The sequence below is a fragment of the Lichenostomus cassidix genome, chromosome 2 (assembly GCF_008360975.1).
Source record: "Lichenostomus cassidix isolate B80296 chromosome 2, HeHo_3.0, whole genome shotgun sequence".
NCBI lineage: Eukaryota > Metazoa > Chordata > Aves > Passeriformes > Meliphagidae > Lichenostomus > Lichenostomus cassidix.
This window is the reverse complement of record NC_139482.1, coordinates 143,185,855-143,202,144: the sequence shown is the minus strand read 5'-3', so window position 1 is coordinate 143,202,144 and position 16,290 is coordinate 143,185,855. Positions and strand designations below refer to the sequence as shown.

Sequence of the window (16,290 nt, the reverse complement as noted above, 5' to 3'; positions counted from 1 at the left end):
AATCTTCATGTCTTCCTGACAATAATAATAATAGTAAAAGGTGAATTAAGCAAAAACAGCTGGAGGGGTGTTCATTCAGGCTCAGGCCCACTGGAAGTCATGCATCACATGCCATGTTTAAGCACCCCAATTCCCAAAAAGCCAGAACTCCTAGTGGGGTAGCACAGCTCCCTTCCAGACAGTGCCTCTGTCCACACACATCCTTGCTGCCGTCCGAAGGGAGATGCATATTTATCTCAAAGAGTTTAGCAGGCATCACTCTTGTCTTTTGAAACACAAAGGAAACACCTTTATTTGCCATAGTCTAATGCGTTGATTATATCTGCTTCGGCTGCTTTTAGCAGCATGGTTTCAACTCCAAAACTGGAAGTTTTGGCCTTGTCCCCAGGACAGGACTCAGACACTTTAACAAGATTTACACTGGGCAGAGGAGGAATGGAAGAGGTAAAGATGGACACCTCTTCTTCTCCAGACTGTGCCACTGTGCACAGGTTTGCTGGCATAGAGTGACTACAAAAGCGGAGGAGCAGGAACAATTTCATCTGCCAATTTCATCTGTGGGGAATGAGGAGTGGCTTTAACTACAGGCTCTGTGCATGGGACACTTTCTGATATTTCTCCAGTGTCTTTAATGTAAATGCTGTCAGGAGAGGAGCCATCAAACACACACTCACTTGACAACGGTGGTGAGAGCCACCATCCTGGCAGTGACAGCACCTTTCCAAGAGGGTCCCAGGCAGAGGTGGAGGGATTCCCAGGCCTCCCCCACCATGGGCAAGTGCTCCAAGCAAGGTTAGAGGTTCTCCCTTGTGCGGGGGCATAGGGATGCTCGGCTGCAGCACCAGCTCTCACTGAACGTTGTGGATGGATGCACCTGTCAGGCAAGGTGAGGCAATCAGGGACACCTAGAGAAGAGCAGCTCAGAGAAACCTAAGTGACACTTGAAGGAACCTCCTGGGAGTAGCAACCTGCTCTGCGGCAACCCTCGCCCTCTGTCCCCCGCCCAGAGCCGCGGCTGCGGCTGCTTTAACCGGGCCGGAGGGGTGCGGGCAGCCCCGCCGACGTGGCGAGCATCAGCTGACCGCGCCGGGCTCTGCCTCCTCCCGGGCCGCCCGCCCGCACCTTCACTCCGGCGGCAGCGGCTCCGCCGTGCTGGTCCCGCGGCTCCCGGGCAGCACCCGCCGCCAGCTCCCTGCAGCCCCGCGGGCACCACGCTCCCTGCGCTTTGCCCTCTCCCCTTCCTCCTGCTCCTGCTCCTGCTCCTGCTCCTCCTCCCTGCCTCCGGGAAAGCCCCTGAGCCGGAGCACTCCCTGCCCCGATCCGCGGAGAAGTTGGGATGCTCCCATCCGCCTTCACAGAGCTCTGAGTTTAGGGCGGGATTTTCATTCCCAGCTCTTTCTATTTTTTTAGATTTGGTTTTTCATGTGATTTTTCCCCCCTTCGTTTCTTTCTTTCTTTCCCTCATTTTTTTCCCCGTTGCCAAGCAAGCCGAGTGTCTGCGATGGATGGGAGCCCCGAGTCCCCCCCGGGCAGAGGCTCCCCGTGAGCCAGGGGTATGCCCCTCCGCCGGGGGGAAGCGGGCGGGCAGCCCCCGGCCGGCGGCTCCGGTGCCGTGACCGAGGATGTCCGAGACCTGGCCGCCTCTCCCCTCCCGCCCGAGCTCGCAGCGCTGCCGCTGACCGCAGCCGCGGGAGTTACAGCAGCTCCCGGGCACCAGACCTCGGAGCGGAGACCCGGGATCCCCGGAGACAGGAGCTGCCCGCTGTGACCGACTCCGCAAGGCGGCTTTCCCCCCCCTCCGTGCCTCCAGCCTCCGGATGGGGCCGAGGATCGCCCACCGGGCAGCGGGGCTGCGCCCGTAGATGATCCGCTCCTCCCTCCTCCACCTCCTCTCCGGACCCGCTGCTCGGTTTCTCCCCGCTCACCGCCCCGAGGAGGGCGCGCACCGATCCCGCCGGGGCGCCGGGGCCGCGCCGCAGCCGGGCTCGGCGGGATGCGGCTCCGCGGGGCGCCGCGGGAGCGGGCACGGGGCTCGGGCCGCCTGCGCTGAGTCGGCGCAGCCGTCCCCCGGACCCCGGCGGTCAACCAGCCCCGCCGCCGGCAGCACCGCCAGACCGGGGACCTGCCTATAAATGTGATCCCCGCACCGCCACCCCGCCGCCGCCACCCGCTCTTCGACATCCCCTCCCTCCTCTCCCGCGGTTCCATCCCTCCCCCTGCTCCCCTCCCAAAAGACGGTGTGTGTCCCCCCCGCCCCTGTCCCCCCCCCGCGCGCCAGTGCTCTGCCCCCCGCCAGTCACCGCCATGGAGCTCTCGGAGGTGCGGTGCCTGAGCGACAGCGATGAACTTTACACCATCAACAGGACTCCCCCCGGCAGCGGCAGACCCCAGCGCCTGCTGTGGCAGACGGCCGTGCGCCACATCACCGAGCAGCGCTTCATCCAGGAGCACAGCAGCAGCAGCGGCGGCAGCAGCAGCGGAGGGGGCAAAGGCTTCAGCTCCGACGAGACCTGCTGCCCCAACCACCACCCGCACCCGCCGCACCACCACCACCACCTCCGGCGGCAGTCGGCCGGACGGAGTTTGGGCAGCGAGCGCCACAACAACGGAGGCACCAAAGTCTTCCCGGAGGGCACGAGCAGCAGCGGAGACTTGGGCTTTCTGCCCCTGGACTGTGCCCCCAGCAACTCCGACTTCTTCCTCAACTGGGGCTATACATATCGCGGGGTGATCTTCCCCACTCTCCGCAACTCCTTCAAGTCTCGGGACTTGGAGCGCCTTTACCAGCGCTACTTCTTGGGTCAACGGCGCAAATCTGAGGTGGTCATGAACATCCTGGACGTGCTGACCAAGCTGACCCTACTGTTCCTTCACTTGACCCTGGCCTCTGCTCCCATGGACCCCATTAAGGGCATTCTCTTGGGCTTCTTCACTGGCATTGAAGTGGTGATCTGTGCCTTAGTGGTGGTCAGGAAGGACACGACCTCGTACACCTACCTGCAGTACAGCGGCGTTGTCACTTGGGTGGCCATGGCCACGCAGATTCTGGCGGCAGGACTGGGCTGTGGCCTCCTTGGGGATGGCATTGGCTATGTGCTTTTCACGCTTTTTGCGACCTACAGCATGCTCCCGCTGCCACTCACCTGGGCCATCCTGGCTGGACTGGTCACCTCTGTCCTGCAGCTTGTCATGCAGCTGGTTATCCCCAGGTTCGCCATGACTTCACTCAACCAGGTACTGTGCTGAGGAGAGGGTGGGAGCAGTGCTCTTTTTCCATCACCATGGGTGAGAGAAGGTGTGGAGTGTCCCAAAAGATCCTTTCCCTTTTAATCAGATGCTCAGAAGTTCGTTACCTAGAGGGGAGATCATAGGCAAAAGTCAACATTCTTGTCTCCTGCTTTTCAGTCTCCTATTGGCCATCCCAGTGGTTCACCTCAAGCTGGAAGTTGGGACACATTCTAACCACTGTGTCCCCTCTGCTTGTATATTCATGACACTGCTGTCCCTTGAAATAGCACTGGAGAGAGAAGCTCCTGGGGCAAGTGGGGAGGATGGGTCATTTATTATCCCCCTCCCTGACTTCCAGCAGTGGTTTGGGGTTTGAGATGATCTGTCTCGGCCAAACTACCCCAGTGCTCCCATTTTACCTGCTTATGCCTTTAAACTCTGAATCTGCTGGGGGAACTGATACTTTTATATATGAAGGGCAGTGTGATCTGACCTATGGGAAAACAGGAGCAAAGCATGACGCTCTTTTGCAAGGAGAAACCAGTGAAACCTCAGTGAAACCAGAGCAAAGCTCCCCCAGGAGATTTGGTGCGAGATCCTGTCTTAGAGGCTGTCTTAGAGGACATTAACAAGCCTTTTCTGTTGGTGATCAAAGGGCAAATGTGGTTCTGAATCCTTACAAGTGATGTCTAGGACATAGTGCTGGTTACAGGGTGGAGTGCTGTGTGGTGCAGACTGCTGAGAGGCACTGGGCAAGATGGGTCTGAGGGTTAAAACCAGGTCTCCCTTGACTTCACACTCAGATGACTTCTTCCACAGAAAGGTGAGAATGCACCAAACTCCCCACATCCCTGCAAGGCAAGAAAATACTGGGTAACTAGGACAATTTAATCCCAGAGATTCATGCTGCTCCCTTTGCCCCTCCCTTCCCAGACTGTCACAGCACAGTCGTACCAATATTTCATAGCAGATTATCATCTCCATTTGGCTTGCTGTATAGACTAGGGGAAAAAACGATGGAGATACTCTCAGATAATCCCAAAAGGAGGAAGGGTACAGAGGAATTTGTTGCCAGTGGCATGTTGTTTACATGAATGCTAGGATGTGCAGCTGGAAAGTGACGGATCTTGCACCTGGAAGTTTTTACTATTGTGATTCTTGGGACACATCTACCTGCCTTAGACCCTGGTCCTCTGAAACACCTGCCCACCCCTACCCATCCCCTTACAACATGCACTTCTTAGCTGTGGGCTGCCTGACCTCATGCCCCAGTGATTGGCTCACCTTATTTAGGGAAAAGCTGTCCCGGTGTGCTTTGCCTGGCTGAGCCCTGTGGACATGAGACAGTTAGGCTGTGGCAGAGTTGTTGCCCAGCCCGTGGTGATGTGCTGATGAATGAACTGCAGCTGCGTGCCATGTCCTACTCCCATGCACTGCTGGTGCTATTAGTGATGGGTCAAAGGCTGTGTGAGTTATGCTGATTTCTTAATTTACTTCCATGTCCTCTCCTGGAGCTATGAGTAATGCACTACTATCTCATTACACACAAGTATCACAGCTGTTTAGCTGCTACACACACACACACACACATTTCCCACAGACATCTCCCAGGAGAGATACTAATATCTTCATTTTGCAGCCAGTTGTGTGAACGAACTGCCTTGGAGCGGTGCACAATGAGAGATTACCAGCCAGATGATTGCCTTCATGAACTACATATATAAATCTCCTTAACAGGATCCGCACAGCTTGTCACACGTCGGTGCTGATTTACATAGGCTCCGGGCTGCTCAGGGACCACTTAACATCGCCCGCCGCTTCGGCCCTTGGCGTCAGCCCCCCCGGGAGAGGCAGCATCCTTTCCCGCTCCAGGGCTGGCTCCCAGCCTGATGCCAGGGGAGCTCGGAGGGGTAGCGGAGTTGCTGGCTCGGGCGCAGAGCGCAGCGCGGCGGGATGCGCGGAGCGCGGCAGGACGCGTGGAGAGCGGCAGGATGCGCGGAGCGAGGCCCCCGAGCGCTGTCCGCCCGCGCGGTGCTGAAGGCGGCCCGGGGGCTCCCTCCAGCGGCCCCGCGGGGACCGAGCCCGCCCGCCGCCCCAGCCCCACTGCCCCAACCCCACTTCCCCAACCCCATTGCCCCAACCCCGCGTCCCCCGGCAGGGCTGGCCAGGGCTCTGCCCGGGGGCTCCGGAGAGCAGAACCTGGTGCCCGGGTGAGGCACAGCCCTACTTTAGCACTTTTTAGTGTTGCAGCATTTTCTTTTTTCAGAGGATTGCTGAGACCATTCGAGCGTTAGTGAATGAGGGCTTTTGCAGCTGATGAAGGATACGAAACTCTTGCTTCACAGGCAAACACAAAGAATTTAAATGGCTGTGTCATCAAGGTTATGTAGGAAATCTTTGGGCCAACAAAGATTCATTCCTCCCACAGGCAAAACATTCTTTTTTATCACAAGACTTATTTCCTCAGGTAAAATACAGCATCGTCCCTTCAAAGAAGCCTTACAAGTCTAAATGAACTATTTGATTATGTAGCAATATCTGTGAGCATCTTGCTCTGCCTCAGGATGCAGACAGATGCTTACACCGGACTAAAACCAGGAATTAAAGTATGTAATGAAAGAAAAAGCAGATGGTAAAACCCTGATCATGGTACAAATAATGGGTTTTCCACTTATTTTTTTGAGATCAGGATTTCATGCAGGGAAAATACTGCATTCAGTTCTGAACAGAAAATATTGTCTACCCCGGAGTCAATGTAGTACTATACCCAGTAGCATCCGGGGGCAAAATGGTTGGGATCCTCTTCCTAGTCATGCAAAATATAAGTCAGCTATACATTTACCTAAACTCATAAAGTTGCAACAGTTTATACAAAAGGAGAATCAAGTGCTTTGATGTGTTTTCCCCAACCTGTTCATTATTCTTAGTTTTCATTGATGAGTTTGTTCGTAAGCAGTTCAAACCATTAGTAATGCTGAGCACAAGCATGCAGTACTACAGCCTGGTTTGCCATGTGTTATAGTTATCATGCACTCTCATGAATACAAATAATGCTCACTGTTCACCTTTGTTTTCTTGCAGTAACACTTAAGATGTCACCTGATTTTTCTTCCCTTGCATCTCAAAATTAATTTGAACCAGCATCCTAGAAAAAGGTGAAGGGGAAAGTGCCTTGAAACTAGATTCTCTTAAAGTAAGAAACCAAATGTAGACTCAGTAATTTCAATGCTGCCAAGTGATGAGTGTTTCTGGGGGTATACGACCACTCTTAACTCAACTGACCCCAGCCTGAAATGCTGAGGAATGTGCTGCTGCTCAGCTTGAGGAGAATCATGAAAAAGGGTCTGATACCACGACTTAGGTAAAGGCTGCAGTGGTGCTCACTTAAGATTGGATCAGGAAGCAGATGAGAAAAGAAAGATTTACTGGTAAACAAACACAATTCATGGATTTGTGTGCCTGGCCAGATACCATGCTGGGGGTAGTGTTTGTCTCCGACATTTGCCAAAATGAGTTTTATTTGTATTGCATTCATTCTTACTTTTTCCTGGGTAATAATGTATGCAAACCAAAATTTCAAAGACCATACATGTGTTTCAGGCATATGGGGAAGAGTAAACAACTCAGAGTTCCTTCATGTTACGTAACATAGGCAGATGATAATATAGATATGAATTTTGACAGGCTTGAAATTATATAAGCTACACACATACTCTGGATTTTAATCCTCTGCATTTGCACTCTTCCTTCATGTGAGCAATTTCCACCAGAGTCAGGAAGATTTCTCTCATTACTAAACCACCTATATAAGGGATACCTTGAAGAACCAAGTCCTAAAATATGCATATTAAATAAAACTTTAAACAAGCATTTAGAAATAACCTTGAAGTGCCTATACTAAGACAGAGTAAGCTCGTTCTTTTCCGTCTGTCTTTCCAAGTCTAGGCAGTTCTGTGAATTAATTTTTTCTTGCTTACTTTTTTTCTCCAAATTCTCTCTCAGGGTTATTAATAGAGGAAAAGGCAGAATTCATGAAGTCACAAGGAGCCCTACAGAGATAAATCTGAGTAATTGTACAATGGAAACTGACAGCTTCTGCTTGCATATTTCAGTTACATGTTTTCCAAAATCTGATCACAGATATCAGTCTATGAGTATATACAAAATACACTCATCTCTTCCAAATTTCTGCTAAATGCTTGTGGAAAATCTATTAAATCTCTAAAATATAAGGACATTTCAATGTTAAGATACCGTTTGAGAAACAGAATCAGAGCATTCTTCCTTTATCCCTATGTTTGCTTTTGTAGCATTATTTGCTATGCATTTTTCTGCTGTAGTCTTTTGTGGGCGACTTATAACCTGATTGTGTGATTTTAGGCTGGATTACGAACTGCTTTCCTTTTATATCCTGTAATATAACCTGACCAGTATCAGTGGGTCACAGCATAATTAGATTACAATTGGATACACTTTTCTCTGAAGCAGCTACATCATTGTTGTGCTAAGTAGGGCAAGTGCACTAAGCATATTTACAATTTGATGATTAATTGCCTCCAATATGTAGGAACTCAGGCAAAACCATGAATGAAACCTGCTTTCATCATTGAGTTTCAGCTTACAATGCTCAGTGTACTTGTTCTCAGTAAAACTTACTTTGCTTGATTGATATGACTTTATTTCTGCCGTCAGAACACTTCTGGGTTGGTTTTTTGTTTATTGCTTGTTGTTGTTTTTCATGGCCTAGAAAGAGGCATATGCTCCAAAACAGCAACATCTAATGCAAAATAATCACACAGCAGAGCACTGCACTTACAGCTGACAGTTAACAGCAGATCATATTTGAATGATCCTTATTAGCCTGTACAGAAGACTGAAGGGGATAAACATCTCAAGTTCACCTTCGTACTGCACTTCTCAGCACTGTCAATGATGTCATTGAAACAGGAAAGAGAAGGAGGCAAAACTAGAGCTGTTCAATGGATTCTCCTTTTTCCAGGAGGCAGAGAAGGTGGGGTGTAGAAGGACTTCTCCTTACCTTTTCTTATTTCCAGATCATCTGGCTATGTCTGAAATAAACTAGTGTTTCATGTAAAAGGTGAAATTCAGTAAACAGAAAAGAAATTATGCATTTAAATTAATGCTTGGGTTGATGGAAATTCCGAATCTGAAAATCCTCACTCAGCTCCTGCCTGGCACTCCATCCTTGCAGGCAGGAGGTGTTGTGGTCCAGACAAGTGGTCAGTGCAGTGGGTGGGGAATGGGCTGAAAGGCAGCACCCACTTGGTGGTGGCAAAGGGCTCCTTTTCAAAGTGGCAACCTGTCACAAGTGGAGTCCCCCAGGGGCTGCTACTGGGCTCAAGGCTGCTTAATGTCTTTCTAAGTTATCTGGAAGATGGGGTCAAGTGCACCCTTACAAAGTTTGTCTATGTTCCCAAACTGAGTAAAGAAAGGAGAAGCCACCCTGCAGGAAGATCTGGATTGTCTGAAAGAATGGCTTAATAAGCATTCTGTGAAGTCCAACAAGTGTAAGGTGCTGCATCTGGGAAAACATAATCCAAGATTGCAGTGCAGGCTGGGATCTGCCTGGCTGGGAAGCAGCTATATGGGAAGGGATCTGGGGGTCCTGGTGAACAAGTTCAGAATGAGTGACCAGAGTGCAGCTGGGGCAGAGGAAGCCAGCAGGAGGCTGGGCTGCATCAACCAGGGCATCCCCAGGAGAAATTGAGAAGTCATTATCTCACTTTACTCAGCACTTGCCAGACCTGGAATAATGTGCTCAGGTTTGCTCCCTGGTATACAAAAGAGATCTGGACTAGCTGGAAAAAGTCTAAAAAGAGGCCACAAAAATGAGCAAAGAAGGGGGCAGCCTGACATATGGGGAAAGGCTGAGACAGCTAGGCTTGCTCATCCATGAGAAAAGAAGACTTAGGGGAGACATTTTCACCCTCTAGGATTTAAAGAAAGGCAAAAAAGGAGATCAGACTCCTTTCTTACAAGGTGTCACATGGAAAAGGTGAGGGATAATGGGTAAAAGTAACTCCTCCTGTTCCTGCGATGTGGTAGACCAAGGTTTAAATCCCTTTTCCCCCAGGGGGGATTGAAATCTGTCTCTCTTACCTCACCAGAGGTAAGGTTTCCAAAGCAAACCTTCCCCCATTCCTAGCACAGATGTTCTGTGTAGATAAATGTTTAAGATTCAGCGTGAAAAAAAAAATTAAAAATTTAAAAAACAATAATCCTGACTCTGTAACCAACTGATTTTTGAATTCATCACTGGAGGTGTCCTTGCTCAACATCTTAGTGTTTTATATAATATTGTTAAATCATTCCCTCAAGCACAGGTCCCAACCAGCAGACTGTACAGTTTGATCTCTGCTCTTACAGATGAATTTGAACCTCTTTTTCAGAGTGCTGAAAAGCCCAAGTATGTCAGGGGAAACATCACAGTGCTTCTCTAAATCCTAGGGAAAACCGAGGTTTAAGACATACTCCCTATCTTCCATAGTTCCAGAGTCTTTTTGCACATTGTGTAAGGAACTGTAAGAGCATTCAACATAGGCTTCTGAATTAAACTTTAGTAGACATGTGTCTGCAAATGAGATGCTCTAGGACCTTATTTTTTGGCTTATGAACCATTTTTTGTTCATCTCACCTTTCTTACAAAGACAAATTCTGTCACTTACTCTGTTCTTGATGCAGCACAGCTTGTACCTATGCAGAAAGGAGTGTAGAATTCCTATCTGGCCCAAGGAGGGAGATGAATGCAAATCACTGGTTTAGTGCTGCAGTGAATCTTGAGCATTTTGTTAGGAGCTTCACTCATTCAAACCAGGGATGAAAGAGACCTGGCTGGTCAAAAGCGATCAAGTGAGCATTTCTTGGAACTAAAGATTTTTCGAAGGGATATTATTAAGGCCTGACTTACTCACAGATTTCCAACAGCTTCATTTAGTGCCCTGATTTAAACCCACAGAATGTAATATAAAGAATCCCATAGATATTAGGATTTTTAGGTGAATCAAGAAGACAACTTCTCAGGACTTTCTTTAGGGAAAGTTTTGCTCTGAATCCACATTTCTTCTGAAGGAGAACACAAATGTGGACATCCAGCTCCTCCAGGAATCTCTCGGAATGAGCTCTGCCATGCTTATCTCTCCCAACAGCCAGGTCTGCTGTCAGAGATACCAGTGTGGTGCTGCCTAATCTAGAACAAAAAACATCAGGAACTGTACACAGGATGAAGTGCAAAGCCAGGCAGCCATTGGCTGACAGAGGAACATCTCATCATACGAGTTGTATTTGTTAACAACTATTTTAAGAAGCGCTGCATTTTCATTTGCCAGCTTCTTCTGCTGCAAGGTTTCACACAGTGAGCCCTAGAGGAGAGAGGAAGGCTGTGGAGTTCATTAATTAACCACTGCTGCAGCCTGAAAAGCAGCTGAAGCATATCAGTGTAAAGAAAAAAATCAAAACTAACCCAAACCAGTTTTTTTTTCACAACCACAACAAATAATTGTTTTACTTCCAAATAGACTGATGTTGGTGTTATAATTTTATATGATGCATTAGTTTTAATCTAGAGAACAATAGCACCCAGTATAAATGAAATACTATTTGAGTGAGTTCAATAATTTAATTTTTATCTCAGTTTTATTTTCAGCTTTGATTTAATCATCACTTTGTATTTTCCTGTATCCTTACTTTCCTTTCATCTGAAAAAAAAAAAAAGAGAAGAAATCTTTCTTCAATGAAATCAATGGAAACATTCAACAGTGTCAGAATCTTAATTTCAAAATTCAGTTTATATCTTTGGAGGGGTCCAATCTTCAAGCACTTTATTGTTTCTCTTTTGTTCAAACTCTCCTGCTTCATTTACCTTGGAACTTCTCAGGGATGGAGCTATCTATTCTGTGCTCCTTACTTTAGGTCTACCACAGCAGAAGGCTCATTCATAAATCCATAACTATTATCACAATGCAAAGAAGAAGTAATAATAACCAGGAAAATGAATCAGCATAGAAAAACTAAATGATATTACACTGTGTAACAGAAGTTATATAATTCTGGAGCTAGGATCTTAGGTAAAGAAATTACTTAGATGTCAAGAAAGTTATTCAAATAACTGCATGAGATCTAGATATACACATTCTTTTATCCTGGGATTCTCTAGTCATATGGGAAAGTACCTCTAATGCTTATTAATATTAATAAGCTTCATAAGCATACTAGACAGGGTTGTAATTGACATAGAAATCATCCCACGTGTGCTCACTATGAGTCTAATTTAATGTGCAGATATGCATGTTCTTTTAGAGGAAGGAGTAACATTCACCACAGATTTCAGATAGGGATTGGGAATGAGGATCATGCCCATTCCATCACTAATTAATCATTGGTCTGTGGTGACCCACATACATCATTATACATTCCTGAGCTTCATTTGATTTGAAAATTTGCCTTCCTCAGCTGCTGTAATTTGTGACTAATATGTTCAATTGCTTTGAGATTTTTTGTGTAAAGCATACTAACATTTTCTATGATGCATCAAAAGAGGAATGCTGCATTGGCTTCTTTCAGCCATGAACACCTTTTGTTGAAATACGAATACATTGGATGTCGTGGGAATGCATGCTTTTAACTTTATTCTTTCTTTAAAGACCTGGTTCCACATCATTCTCTTTAAAGTCGGAAGGTATGTCCTTCAAGGAGAAGTTAAGGACTCTGGTTTTATCTAATTTGGAGAAGAAGAGGCTGAGGGGTGACCCCATGGCCTTCTAACAGTTACTTGAGGAGGGGAAGATGAGAGAGGTATGGAGCTCTTTTCCTTGGGATGTAGTGATAGGACATGCTGGGATCGTCCAAAGATGGATCAGGGGAGTCTCAGAATGGACATTAGGAAGCATTTCACTACCAAGGGTGTTCAAATACTGGAACAGGCTTCCTGGAGAAGTGATCAATGCCCCAAGCCTGTCAATATTTAGGAGGCACTTGGACAATATCCTTAATAATGTGCTTTAATTTCTGATGGCCCCTGAAGTGGTCAGGAAGTTGGACTAGAAGGCTGGTGTAGGTCACATGCAACTGAAATATTCTATTCTGTTCTGTTCTGTTCTGTTCTGTTCCGTTCCATTCCATTCCATTCTGTTCCTTTCTATCCTGTCCTGTCCTGTCCTGTCCTGTCCTGTCCTATTCTATTCTATTCTATTCTATTCTATTCTATTCTATTCTATTCTGTTCTATCCTCTCCTACTCTACTCCACCCTGATCATCAGTTACTCTAAAACCCATTTGTACTGAGAAGATGTTAAAATAGGTGCCATATAAGTAGAAAAGGACCTGGGAGTGCTGGTCAACAGCTGCCTGTATATGAGCCAGCATGTACCCAAGTGGCCAAGAAGGTCGATGGCACCTGGCCTGTATCAGCAATAGTGTGACCAGGGCAGTGATTGTTCCCCTGTACTTGGCACTGGTGAAGCCACATCTCAAATCCTGTGTCTTGTTTTGAGCCCTTCACTACAAGAAAGACATTGAGGGGCTGGAGCTGGTCCAGAGAAGGGCAGTGGAGCTGGGGAAGGGTCTGGAGCACAAGTCTGATGAGGAGCAGCTGAGGGACCTGGGGGTGTTCAGCCTGGAGAAAAGGAGGCTCATTGCTCTTTGCAACTCTTTGAAAGTAGCCAGGTGGGGTTGGTCTCTTTTCCCAAGTAACAAGAGACAGGATGAGAGGATGTGGCCTCAGGTTTCTCTAGGGGAGATATAGATTAGATATTGGGAAAAATTTCTTCATCAAAAGGATTGTCAAGCACTGGAACAGGCTGTGCACGGGAGTGGTGGTGTCACCATTCCTGGAGGGACTTAAAAATCATGTAGATGTGACACTTAGGGACATGGTTTAGTGATGGACTTAGCAGCCCTGGGTAAAAGTTGGACTTGAGGGTCTTTGATGTCTTTTCCAACCAAAATGATTCTATGATTCTTTATAGTAACTTATTCTTGAAGCATTAAGGGAGTAGTATACCTCAAAATGGTCATAGAGAGATTCACAGAAGATTCCTCCAAGACCTGAAGGTTCTTGAAAGAAGCCAGTGAAGACTCTTCTTTGAGACTTAGGCATAACCTAAGTCATATAAAAGTTGCCCAAGGGCTGTACAAGTTTTACAAAAATTTTTTGACATTTCAAAATGTAGCCAAATGCCCCTTTGACTGACGCTATGACAGCTTACATTTTCTCCCCAATCCTGAGAGCCATAGCAGTTTGCTAACAACAATAGGAAGAGAAGAATTTATTATATGTAATTAATTTGTCCAAATGTAGTTGCCTTCGTCTGCTGTGTTTCCTTAGTCACCTGAGAGGCTGTAAGAAATACCAGAAGTACACATGAAGTGTTCCCATTTTCTATGTGATGATACAAGATAAGAGCCCCCAAGAATTTTCTTATAATCTTAATAGCTCTTCATGCTTAAAAATTATTTTTCAATGACTTATTACTTTCCTTCCTGTAAATATGTACTTTTGTCTGGTTATTCTTAAGGTACATTTTCTGATGACAGCCACTCTTCTTTGCTAACATTGCATAGTAGATTATCTAATAGGAGCATTCAGTTGCTTCAAATCTCATCAACAATCAAAAAAATAAAATCTAAGAGCTTAAAGAACAGAGCTCTCAGAGGTAATGTAACTTGGGAGAAGGAGTGTAGAAGGAAGTCCCTTAACAAGTCAATTATTTTGATCTCAAGAAAAACTGTCTTATGCATAAAGGTTGGTACAAGCTTAAGTTGTTCAATGGCCCTTAGACTTTGTACAGGGATTGTTAAGGTAGTTGTTCCTTTTTTCTTCAAGCAGTTAAAAGAGCTTTGGTGGCCAGATTGCTTTCCATGACACCAGAACATGTTAACTTCCACACTGAGTTTACAAATGTTCTATCCAAGTGCATTTATTAAAGAACACTTCTGATGGTGGACAAGAAGGAGGATGATTTGAGGTCACTTCTGGTTTTCTTCTGCAATGCAATGCTTCTGCAATTTAACTTGACATAGCTTTTTTTTTAATCTAAAAGCAACGTATATATCTAGTAAGATTCCATATTTAAATTTCTGAATGTTCAAACCACTTCATAGATTTACATATATTTTTATTATATGATGGAACTACTCAGCAGAGGCAATGCTGTGAAATTTTATGCCTTATTCTTTTTTTTGTAACTTGCTTTCAGGTTCAGTAATTACATTTGCAAGTCAAAATAATATTTACTGTGTCCTTAAAGTTTGTGTATATCTGAAGATGGTTTATAGGTGCAATTTAAAAATGTAAAACGTGCACACCATTAATTAAGAGAAGTTTTTTCTAATTACTATCATTAAACTATAATCTGGAAATCAAACTGTCGTTTTCTGGCTAACAGCAATATGGATTCAGCTGTTGCAGATTTTAAGAGAACTGGAAAGGTGTTTAGTCAAACCTTAATGCTCTTTACCATATAATGACAATTCAAGGAATCTCAGATAAGGAAAAAAAGAAAATTTTAGAGCTTCCTACAAATAAGGAAATAATTTAAAATCCTAATTATAAACACATACCCACACAGAAAAAAAACCCCAGATTTTATCACAGACTTTGTACAAAACCCATGGTCTCCAAAACATAGAAGGATAAGTGGTCACAAAATTTTTTCCTGGCATAGTCACCTGGCCGTAAGCCCATTTTTCAAAGTGATCTAAGAACTTAAAAATATAGCAAGGTAGTGAGGCAGAATTTCAACACTCCACAAGCTGAGGAACTCATTTAAACCACTTAAGTGGTTTTAAGAGTGTTTCGTGGGACTCCCTAACTCCCACCAAGCTCAATAGAGTTCAACAGTCATGTGCACAGACAACACAAAACTGGGAGGAATGACTGATACACCAAATGGCTGCTGGAGAAATGGGCTGACAGGACCATTGTGGAATCACAGAATCACAGTATCCTTAAGATTGGAAAAGTTCTCTAAGATCATCAAGTCTAGCTGTTGATCCAGCAGCACTGTTTGCACCACTGAACCATGACCCCAAGTGCCACATCCACACACTTTTTCAACAGAACCAGGGATGGTGGCTCCACCACTTCTGTTGCAGCCTCTTCCAATACCTTATCACCCTTTCAGTAAAGAAACTTTTGCTAATATCCAATCTAAATCTCTCTCCTAAAGCTCAAAACAGCAACCTTGCCTTCCCCATCCCCATCTGGTGACATCAGGCAGTGCCAGAGCACAAGCTTATAGCAAACATCAGGCACATGCTCACTCCATACTTCTTTTGGGGAACAATGCTGTCTCCACCTGCAAGATCTCTGTGGTCTGTGCAATATTACAGGTGGGAGAATTTGAAGACTATCAGTAATACATGTCCTTCCTTTCTACCAGCAAAAAAATTCCTCTATCAGAACCAACCATTCAGCTTCACGTAGGCAGGTTGTTACACAAGTGCTCAGATAGGTGATATATGTGTGTCTGTGTGTGTATTGTGGTCTCACTAGGACTTTCTTAGCAGTCTGAAGTGTCAAAGAAAGATGGAGGCAGGTTTACCCTTGGACACTCTGTCTACCAATGCCAAAAAATGTTTTGAGCAACAGATCTATCCTTTAAAAAAAAAAATATAGAAACTAACCTTCTCCCAAGAAAGCACTGATGGTCTTTAAACATGCTGTTTTCAGTTGCAGTGGATCCTGCTCATTTTCATTACTGTAGGGTAGAGGATTGCGCTAAAGAAAAATTAAGAGACAGCTGTGACAGCCTTCAACTATGGAAGGTATTGCTGCAGAGAGGAAAAAATCAATTGTTCTTTGTTTCATCTATAGCGATCATGAGATGATGGGTTATGTTATTTTAAGGAATAGTTACATTAGATCATACGAGAAACCTTGAAAAAACAACCTAACAAAAATATCTTAAATAACCTTGTTTTGCTTGGAAGGCTTTACCCTGAGGTATAATTAAACAGTTTAGGGAGGCAATTTTTAGGAGTGAATTAGGTAATATCCAGGACCCTGGAGCATGGGTTAAGTGACTTATCAAGGTCCTCTTTTGC

The 16,290-nt window shown here is 45.8% G+C and overlaps 1 protein-coding gene and 1 long non-coding RNA gene across 3 annotated transcripts in view; one reads left to right on the top strand and one right to left on the bottom strand.

Moving 5' to 3' along the window:
* Window positions 1-261: 261 nt before the first annotated feature.
* Window positions 262-3,221, bottom strand: LOC146442431 (uncharacterized). The gene is made up of 2 exons (XR_014850265.1): window positions 3,140-3,221; window positions 262-874 (listed from the first exon to the last, which is right to left on the bottom strand). It is a non-coding gene; the product is annotated as an uncharacterized LOC146442431 (long non-coding RNA).
* Window positions 2,176-16,290, top strand: part of ADCY8 (adenylate cyclase 8) — a 116,411-nt gene continuing 102,296 nt past the window's right edge. For both annotated transcript variants that reach the window (XM_085053582.1, XM_085053581.1), the window contains exon 1: window positions 2,176-3,234. In XM_085053582.1, the coding sequence (XP_084909708.1) occupies window positions 2,305-3,234 (930 nt within the window). In that variant the 5' untranslated portion in view covers window positions 2,176-2,304. The remainder of the gene's footprint in view (window positions 3,235-16,290) is intronic.